Below are 10,477 nucleotides of genomic sequence, written 5' to 3'. Positions count from 1 at the left end.
CCTATTCGTACAACACATCACCCCATGTACAGCAACAGGCCAGAGCCTGGCCGAACTTCTGTAGGATGGCTGAGTGGGAGATGGCAGGCAGACTCCTCGGAGGCCCAGCGGAGCGTCCTGCCCTGGCTGGCCCTGCCCTGCCCTGCGGGTGGCTGGCCCCAGGTGCCAGATCGGCTTGCTCCGCCACTGGGAATGGGAAGTCCTTCACTGTGCAGAACTGGTTATGCTACTATCCCCTTCTTCCCCCCTGTGATGCCTGCAAGGCTTTGCTTTATACTAATGAGCGCATCATCTTACATCAGAGATCATAAAGCCGAGATGTCATCAGTCTGCATGCCATCAGTCCTGGGGTTGGTGTGTACGATGGGCTGATGTGATAGGACACCACATGGTGCAATCAGGAGTATGAAATGCAACGTTGCCAGATGAAATCATGTACACAATGTGGACTGGGTCATTTATACATGACCATCTTTGTATCTCCTCAACAGGAGCCAATCAACAAATTTTATTATCATATTTGTGTTCAGCACCTTGAAATTAGAAAAAGAGAGAGGCTGTTTTCATTTCAGAGGCATTTTGTGAATTGCGAAATTTAGGAAGTTCCACTCCTTTCTAACTAAGACAAGTTTTATTGCCTATGCAATTCTCTGAAGTCCATGAACCTGACCTTTGAAGATTTTATAAGTAAACTTGTGGTCTCCTGGAGGAAGAAGGAAACTTCAGAAAGGTTTTTTTAATGCGGACCTTTTGGAACTCACTGTAGAGAGCATATTTTAAAGGTCCAACAACCTATGTTTCCATGCTTTACTTTGCTGCATATTTTGTGATCTCCACTGGAGTTCTCTCACTAAAGAGTACTTGCCCCAAGCCTGGATTTTGGAATCTAGGAATTTTCCTTTTTATATAGTGCTTATGATTTTGGGATGTACACATAATAGTTTTCTTTCTCTTAAGGTGAACAAACAAGAAAACAGTACCACTTATGTGATTAGAATACCATTTATAAATATGTATCTGATCGAAATTATTCAAGTTTTCTTTCCAAATGGAATGTTTAACAATGGTGGTTGGTATTTGCAATGCAGGAGGCAGATTCTAGGATGATTCCTCCATCCCCATCCTCATGCAGACATCTTATGCATGTTATTTTTGGCTTTCTGCATGGAATTGCAAAAGACAAGAAATCCCGTTATCTCAGCAAGAGGTGGGGACCTCGGCCCATAGAGAAAACCCACAAAGGTTGCAGAGGTTTTCTTCTGGTCCCTGCTCCTGGTCATTAAACAAAAGCCTGATCCGCTGATGTTTTCAAATGATAATGTTCCTGCTCTCCAGGCCATAGGAGATAACCGCCCTGAGACCTCTGGGTATAGGGTAGTACATAAAATCTAATAATAATAATAATAATAATAATAATAATAAATAATAATAATATCAGCAAATCAGCAGGAAGGTGTCAATGTCAGAATCAGTTGGATGCTGGAGGGCTCTCAGGTCTGAACTATTTAAATTATCAGTGTTCATGGAGACTTCTGCCTGAGGCCTGGGGCTATCTTTGGAGGTGACCCAGAAACTACAACTAATCCAGAATGCAGTAGCTAGACTGATGACTGGTGACTGGGAGTGGCTGCAGAGATAATACAACCAGTCCTGAAGGATATTCATTGGCTCCCAGCACGTTTCCAAGCACAATTCAAAGTGTTGGTGCTGACCTTTAAAGCCCGAAATGGCCTTGGCCCAGTATACCTGAAGGAGCGTCTCCACCTCCATTGTTTAGCCAGGACACTGAGGTACTCTTCAGGGGGTCTTCTGCTGGTTCCCTCACTGTGAGAAGCGAAGTTACAGGGAACCAAACGGAAGGCATTCTTGGTAGTGGCACCCTCCCTGTGGAACGCCCTCCCATCAGATGTCAAGGAAATAAACAACTATCTGACTTTTAGAGGACATCTGAAGTTTTTAATGTTTTATAATTTATCATGTTTAATGTTCTGTTGGGAGCCTCCCAGAGTGGATAGAGACGCCTGGCCAGATGGGCAGAGAATAAGTAATAAGTACTACTACTACTACTACTACTACTACAGTGGTACCTTGGTTTAAGTACACAATTGGTTCTGGAAGTCTGTACTTAACCTGAAGGGTAGTTAACCTGATGCAAACTTTCCCATTGTAAGTAATGGAAAGTGGATTAATCGGTTCCAGACAGTCCGCGGAGTACTTAACCTGAAGGGTACTTAACCTGAAGCGAACTTTCCCATTGAAAGTAATGGAAAGTGGATTAATCCGTTCCAGATGGGTCCGCGGAGCTAATAAACTGAAAGTACTCAAACCGAAGCATACTTAAACCGAGGTATGACTGTACTACTACTATTAATAATAACAATTACACATCTTAGATTTCAAAAATATTTAAAGCACCCTAAAGAAACCCGGGGGGGGGGGCAGAGTAGAAGGTGGTATCTGAAGAATTATTAACAACCTTTAAGAACATGATATACCAGTAAAAGCCAAAGGATATAATTGGAAACATGTTGACTGATGGTTGCTGTAAGCTTTTTATTTTCAAATAAAAATAAAAATAAAAGAATCCTGGGATCTGAGGATTGTTCAGTGTGTGTGGAGTTGTAGCTCTGACAGGAGACTACAATTCCCAGGATCCTTTGGGGTGGGTTACGCAGCTGGGATCTCCCCAAGGGGGGAGGGGTATTGCCTTTCAACTGTGACCTGAAACCCTTTAAAGTGTGCTTTAAGCCTTAAGGGATGGTGTCCTGTATATGACCCTGCAGAGCTGGAGTCAAATCAGAATAGGCAACATCAGGGTGCTTCTTCCTTGGGGACTCACAGCACAACCTTAGATGTGTCTACTCATGAGTAAACCCCACTGAATTCAATAAAGCTTATGACCTCCCAGGTAAGCATGCAGTGGACTAATTCTCTTACCTTTTCCGGATCTTCTTATAGACAGAGCTCTGTGGATGAAAAGAAATGCTGTCAATGAATGAGCAAGATGTGGGATTGGGTCGAGGGCACAGAAAAAGATAGGGATCATAGCCGCCAAGTTCCGGCCTGAGAAATAAGGGACTGGACCGGAAGTAGAAGACCGGAAGTAGCGCTGCCACCATTTTGGAACTGGGCGGAGCATGCTCAGAAGCTACTTTTGATGCTGCTCTGCCCTGTTCCAAAATGGCCGTCACACCAGAAGTCACGCTGCAGCCATTTTGGAACTGGGCAAAGCAGCATCAAAAGTCGCTTCTGAGCATGCTCCGCCCAATTCCAAAATGGCCGCTGTGCCAGAATAAACCGTGAAAAAACAAAAAAAATCCATTTTTTCGGATGGGAACAGCTGGAAAAACGGGGGTTTCCTGGGGAATACGGCAGACTTGGCAGCTATGATAAGGATTATTATTATTATTATTATTATTATTATTATTATTATTATTATTATTATTTTGTTCCTTATGGGCCAACTCCTCCATAGCCAACAATAGACTGGCTATCAGATATCAGTAGGGTTTTCTCTTTTTTAAAGGATCTACATGTGGGGAAAACCTTTCCTTGATAAAACCTCAAGGGCCGCTTCTCTCCATATGAACCAAGCTGGATCCTGCAATCATAATGTGAGGCCTTTATTCACGTGCTTCCTCCACAAAAGGTCTGGAAGGGGGCAACACAAGAACGGACCTTTTCTGCAGTGGCTCCCCATTTTGCAGGCATTCTCCCCAGGGAGGTTCGCCTGGAACCACCGTTATATCTATTTAGGCACTGGGCAAAAACGTTCCCCTTCAGCCAGGCTTTTGGCTGATTAACAATCTATGTCCTTTGACATGTGTTTGTGGGAGGGATGGCTTATGGGTTTGTTTTGTTATTGTTCTCCTTTTTATTATGTATTTTTGTGTTTTTATATTGTGTTTTTATACTGTGAACTGTCCCGAGATCTTCAAATTTAACAAATCATAATAATGTAAGAAAGTACTTCCTGATGTTTAGGTGGAATCCCCTGTCTTCTAATTTGAATCCACTGGTTCAGAACCTAGCCTCCAGAGCAGGAGAAAACAAGCTAGCTAGCTCCATCTTCCATGTGGCAACCCTGGAGACATTTGAAGATGACCATCCCATCCTCTCTCTGCTCCAGACTAAACACCCCCAAATCCCTCAACTGTTCCTTATCAAGCTTCCTATCCAGATTCTAATTACTGCGTTTCTCAGAAAATAAGACACCGTCTTATATTTATTTTTCCTCTAAAAAGCACACTCTGGCTTATTTTCAGGGGGTGTCTTATTTTTTTCCTCCTCCTGCCGTGGCCGGCATTGCTGCTGCGCCTATCACTATGTCTTATTTTGGGGGTATGGCTTATATTCCTTGAATGCTTAAAAATCCTGCTATGGCTTCTTTGATGACTACTTCTTAAAATAGGGGAAACAGGGTAATATCTGATGATCTCTAGATTCCATCACCATACCAGGGCAGAGAAAATCTTAAGCATTAATTGCCCTTACCATTTTCGGATACAAAGGCGATTGCATCTGGATCGAATTGCAAATCTGTGGCCAAAGTTTTAAATTTTTCTTTCACTTCATCTGACACCGTCTGTTCCCTGCCTTAAGACACAAACAAGGAGTTGGCATTGAGAATCGGCATCATAGTGCAGGAGGATAGATCATAGAATGGCAGAGCTGGAGTCATCTAGTTCAATCCTCCTGCAATGCAGGAATCTCAGAGAAAGCAGCCATGACAGATGGCCATCCTTCCTCTGCTTATAAAACCTCCAAGGAAGGAGAGTCCACAACCTCCCGGGGGAGTCCGTTCCACTGTCGAACGGCTCTCACTGTCAGAAAATACTTCCTGCTGTTTAGTCAGAATCTCCTTCCTTGTAAATTGAATCCATTGGATTGAGTCCTACCCTCCGGAGGAGAAAACAAACCTGCTCCATCTTCCATGTGACAGTCCTTTCGATATCTGAATACGACTACCATATATTCTCTCAGTCTCTTTACCAGGCTAAAGATACCCAGCTCCTTCAAATGTTCCTCATAAGGCTTGGTTTCCAAACCCTTGATCACCTTGGTTGCCGCTCTCTGCACACGTTTCAGCTTGATCAACATCCAGAACTGGACACTGTATTCCAGGTGGGGTTTGACCAAGGCAGTATAGAGTGGTACTGTGACTTCTTTGGATCGGGACACAATACTTCTGCTGATGCAGCTGAGATTAGCATTAACTTTTTTTTGCTGCTGCATCGCTGTTAAGTACAGTGGTACCTCGACTTACAAACGACTCGACAACTGAATTTTTTGACTTACGAATGGGGCAAATGGCCACATGCTTACGAATTTCTCGACATCCGAACGGAAACCGCGGCGGTTTTAGATAGGGTTTTTTCGACTTACGAATTTTTAGATGGGGTTGCTTCGACTTGCGAATTTTTCCGTTTCCAATGCATTCCTATGGGAAATCGCGTTTCCAATGCCGCTTTTCGACATACGAATTTTTCGACCTACCTTGACTGCCTTTGGAACGGATTAAATTCGGAAGTCGAGGCACCGCTATCTTAACAAATCCCCCTTGTCTGACTGCTTCCCTTTCCCTTTTTTAAAGAACAGCTTCAGAAGGAGGAGGTTTGAAATGAAAAACCAGAAGCATAGGGCAGTGTTCCTTCTCCATTCTGAATTGTCCCATTGTGATGCCCTCAGGGGCTAGTGAGGCACATTTGCACAGAGCATGCCAACCAGCGCCTTATGTTACCCTGCCTCGCAGGGTTGTCATGAGGATGAAAATTTGAATTGCCAGTAGATTATGGAAAATTTGTTGTTGACGTTTTTTCATGATGCTCAAAGTATTCTGACAAAACTAGTGGTGGGGTGTGTGTGTGTGTGTAGATTACCCTATTGGCAATTAGTGGTGGTATTTACATATCCTTAGACAAACTGGGAGGAAGGGTGAGATTTTCAAAAGCTGACAGGTGTGCCCATCGTAACCTAGGGCACCCAAACAAGCTCCAGACATACCGTAGAGTTGTAGATAGCCATTATGCTCCATTAGGAAGTGGATGATATGGTAAGTCTCATAATCTGTATCCACGATGCGTACTGTATTCTTCTCATCTATTGAAAAAGAGCGGCAAAAGATCCAGTAACAGGCATGGGAGTCACTTACACAAATGCAAAAGAAAGGGGTGTGTGTGTTTTGATGGAGATAATGGAGAAATCTATTATACTTACCATCAGTATCAAATTCAGCCACCTTTGAAGGGTATAGAACAACTCTTCTAGGCCTACAATCTCTGTTTCTGGAAAGAAAGGCAGGGTTGTCAAGCTGCTTCCAACCCCAAATCAGCACGCCACCCCCCCCAAATCTCTGCACAAGGTTTCAGAGGGGTTCCAGGTGCTCAGTCAGGGCTGTGTTTCTTCTGAGAATCAAGCTGTAGTGCCTTTAAGACATATCGTTTAATTACACATATTTGCACCTGAGTTTAGATCATAGAATCATAGAGTTGGAAGAGACCACAAGAGCCATCCAAGTCCAACCCCCTGCCAAGCAGGAAACAGCATCAAAGCATTCTTGACATATGCCTGTCAAGCCTTTGCTTAAAGACCTCCAAAGAAGGAGACTCCACCACACTCCTTGGCAGCAAATTCCACTGTCGAAGAGCTCTTACTGACAGGAAGTTCTTCCTAATGTTTAGGTGGACTCTTCTTTCTTGTAGTTTTAATCCATTGCTCCGTGTCCGCTTCTCTGGAGCAGCAGAAAACAACCTTTCTCCCTCCTCTATATGACATCCTATTATATATTTGAACATGGCTATCATATCACCCCTTAACCTAACCCCTTAACCTCCAGGCTAAACATACCCAGCTCCCTAAGCCGTTCCTCATAAGGCATCGTTTCCAGGCCTTTGACCATTTTGGTTGCCCTCTTCTGGACACGTTCCAGCTTGTCAGTATCCTTCTTGAACTGTGGTGCCCAGAACTGGACACAGTATTCCAGGTGAGGTCTGACCAGAGCAGAATACAGTGGTGCTATTACTTCCCTTGATCTAGTATTACTTCCCTTGATCTAGATGGAGGGGGTGCTTATCTCACCACACCGTCATCTCAGGAGGAGGCTTGTTCCTCACAGTGGTGTAGCACTGGAATCCAAGGCGTCCTCCCTGCCATCTCTATGCCTCTGTCCCAGCCTGCCAAGATGGTCAAGACCTTCGCACTCCTTCCCCTTCCCAGCACCCCCCCCAAAAGAACAGATTTTCCTGTGACATCATCCCCATCAGCAGCTTGGAGATGGCCAGTCCTGGAGTTCTGTGAGGGCCATTGCCCAGTTTCAGAAGAAGAGGGAGCAACTGGAAGCTGCCCAATAGACATTCAGAATCTCCGCTGATGTAATTGACTTTCGGGGACCAGGGATGCAGCTAAGGCTGGACCTCAGGCGAAAGGTCCTGGGTGTACAACCTAGCCTCCCTGCTGAAAGAGGCTGGGGTGGGTGGGCAACAGGCCAAGCCTCAGGATGCTTCCCTTTCTTCTATGCTGAGTGAAGGGAGATCATGATCACAGCAGCGGAAGCAGACTTACCGTGGAACATGAACTTCAAGGACCAGTTCTCCATTATCTCGGGGCTTCATTACATAGCCATAGACTTCTCCCTGCTGTCTGTTATACTGTACCAGTGCAATAGGATACCACTTACCGGCGAGCTACAAAAAAGATGTTTGTTATTGTTTGTGTGTTATTGAGAAAGACATTTCAATATATATTGTAGGCTGGTAGCTAAAGTGGCGTAGTGGTCTCATAATTTCCACTCTGGGCCACACTTTCAGAATGAAAAATTGCTCAAGCCACATCAAAGTTTTTTTATTGATAAGAAATTCATTGCAAAACGAAAAGAAGCAACTCCTAGCAGTGCTTGATTAATAACACAAAACACAACTACTTTATAAGTACAGTCATACCTGGGTTTAAGTATGCCTCGGTTTGAGTATTTTCAGTTTAAGTACTCCGCAGAGTACTGTCTAGAACGGATTAATCCACTTTCCATTACTTTCAATGGGAAAGTTCGCTTCAGGTTAAGCACGCTTAAGGTTAAGTACAGGCTTCCGTAACCAAATACACTCATACCTCGGGTTAAGTATGCTTCAGGTTGAGTACTCCGCGGACCCATCTGGAACAGATTAATCCACTTTCCATTGCTTTCAATGGGAAAGCTCACTTCAGGTTAAGTACAGACTTCTGGAACCAATTCTGTTTGTAAACCGAGGTACCACTGTACAGTAGCACCTGGGTTCTTGAACTTAATCCATTCCGGGAGTCCGTTCAACACCTGAAACCATTCGAAAACCAATGCGCAGCTTCCGATTGGCTGCAGGAGCTTCCTGCACTCAAACAGAAGCTTTGTTGGACGTTCGGCTTCCAAAAAACGTCCGCAAACAACAACATTCCGGGTTGGTGGTGTTCGGGAGCCAAAATGTATGAGTACCAAGGTGTTTGAGAACCAAGGTACGTCTGTATAAAACATTGCTGCATCCGAACATGACTCGTTCCCAAAATGTTGTTAGAGAAGTTGGGTGCCACCCCACACTCTGCCGAGCGGGTTCTAGGCACTCACCTAGGGTTTGAACCCCTTTGGAGAACTGAAGACGCTGCAAAAATATGATTTATTCGCATATTTACTCCTTCAGTCTGCATGGAGGGAGTCCTCATCTTACAGAATGGTCACTTAAAGAGGGTGTGCAGCCCTGGAGTGCAGCCCTGGAGTGAAAGGCATCTCCCCCAGACAGCCTTCTCAAGATGGAGCCCACTCTTTCTTCCTCCTCCTTCTCCTTCCCAAAACACCCTGCTAAAAACTCTCTTTTCCAGTCACCTCACACCCGGTTACCCTGACAACCTTCCAAACCCCCAATCTCTGTCCACACCTCAGGGCAAGGCAGGAGGACATTTCTTTTGCATCGCCAATGACTCTCAATGGCCCTGATTTGTTTCTTAATGGCCTTGGCTTGGCCAGGTCATTTTGCATAGGCTAGCTCAGAACTACAGCTTGTCGTTCTCCCTTCCCAAATAATCAAAATCCCACCATTTATTGATTTCTCAGGTTTAGGGTTTACATAGTTTACATATGTAAGTGTGAGCTTGCTTTTGTTTGGTAATCTCATTTTTATTAGGTGTAACATGAGACAAACAACTCTTAGCTCTTCGTCAGCACAAAAAAAGCACTTCTCTTTTCTGAACTTTCATATTTCTCAGAGTTGAAAATGTCAGCATTTCTTAGTACAGAAAGTATTGATCTGATGTGCAGAGATCTTTCCTATTCTGATTAGTTCAAGAGGGTTTTAGAAGGTTTCTTCTCTGTGTGAAAGAAACAGGCAGAAGGTTTTTGTTTGGGTTATTCCTTCAGAGAAGCTGAGTACAGCTGGTTGAAACTGGTTCTGTTATCCTTTTGTCAAGGTCATACTGACTATAATAGTAAGACCAGGAGGAGCCTGTGTTTCACTCGCTTTCTCTTTTCTATCTCTTAGTACAGTATGGTGTTCTGTATGCTGCAGTGTTAAGGTCTAGAAGACTTTGTAAATTTTATTGTAAGTCCTGCAACTGGATATATATATATATATATATATTTTATGGACTGTGTCAATCCTGAATGTTTTGGATTTGTGACCATTATGCTCATTTTCCTTTAGTACCAGTAAAAGCTCTGCTGGATGAAGTACAATGGCCTCTGGTCTATTTTTTGGAAACTCTGCTACGTTTTTAAGTTTTTTCCTCCTCCGGCGCTGGCGTGAAAGAAAATCCCTGTTCACAACAATATACTGTATTGTGGAGACTGTAGAGAAGCCAAGTCTCTTGAAGAGAGGTATGGATACTGTTTCTGGTTTTATATGATATATATATATCGCATGCATACATACATACGTACTACACGGAAATGTTTAAATGTTTCTTTACTGGTCCTTGATTCTTCCTGGTAAACTTGCCATCCTCTCCTGCCACCCCAGTGTGGCACACCACACCCTTGGAGAACTAGGGCATGGGAGACACCAGGGTTCAAATTCCTGCTTGGCCATGAAGCTCACTGGCTGACCTTGGGCCAGTCGCTGCCTCTCAGCCCGATCTACCTCAGAGGGTTGTTGTGGGGATTAAATGAGGAAGGGGAGAACCATGTACATCGCCTTGCGCTCCGTGGAGAAACAAGTTATAAATGCAATAAATAAATAAACAGGGTGGAATTGTCTTGCAAAGTCTGTAAGCAGGTGAACAAGGCTGTGCAAGCTCGATTATTGCTAAATTTGTCACCACCACTAGTTATAAGTGAAGGAGAAAAATGTTGCCATTACCTTCTTCAGATGCAAGTCTGGCATCATCGGAATGGGTACAGGAACCTCGTACTTAGGAGCTGCTAAGCAGGTGCCAGCAAACACAATAATAATCAGCACACCGTTCATCCTTGCAAGGCTTTGCAGCAGGATTAGAAAAGTTTGCAACTGCTGCAGAGACCTCG

At 44.1% G+C, this 10,477-nt stretch overlaps 1 protein-coding gene across 1 annotated transcript; it reads right to left on the bottom strand.

Moving 5' to 3' along the window:
* Positions 1-1,024: 1,024 nt before the first annotated feature.
* Positions 1,025-10,421, bottom strand: LOC148683378 (lipocalin-like). Its single transcript, XM_088658967.1, has 7 exons — positions 10,314-10,421; positions 7,561-7,682; positions 6,217-6,284; positions 6,004-6,099; positions 4,495-4,596; positions 2,938-2,966; positions 1,025-1,160 (listed from the first exon to the last, which is right to left on the bottom strand). The coding sequence occupies exons 1-6, from the start codon at positions 10,419-10,421 to the stop codon at positions 2,953-2,955; spliced, it is 510 nt and encodes a 169-aa protein (XP_088515093.1). The 3' UTR covers positions 1,025-1,160; positions 2,938-2,952.
* Between the last annotated feature and the right edge of the window lie 56 nt (positions 10,422-10,477).

Source organism: Zootoca vivipara, chromosome 15, assembly GCF_965207765.1.
Source record: "Zootoca vivipara chromosome 15, rZooViv2.hap1.1, whole genome shotgun sequence".
Classification (NCBI taxonomy): Eukaryota; Metazoa; Chordata; class Lepidosauria; order Squamata; family Lacertidae; genus Zootoca; species Zootoca vivipara.
The sequence above is the reverse complement of the archived record's forward strand: the minus strand, read 5'-3'. Positions and strand labels throughout refer to the sequence as shown.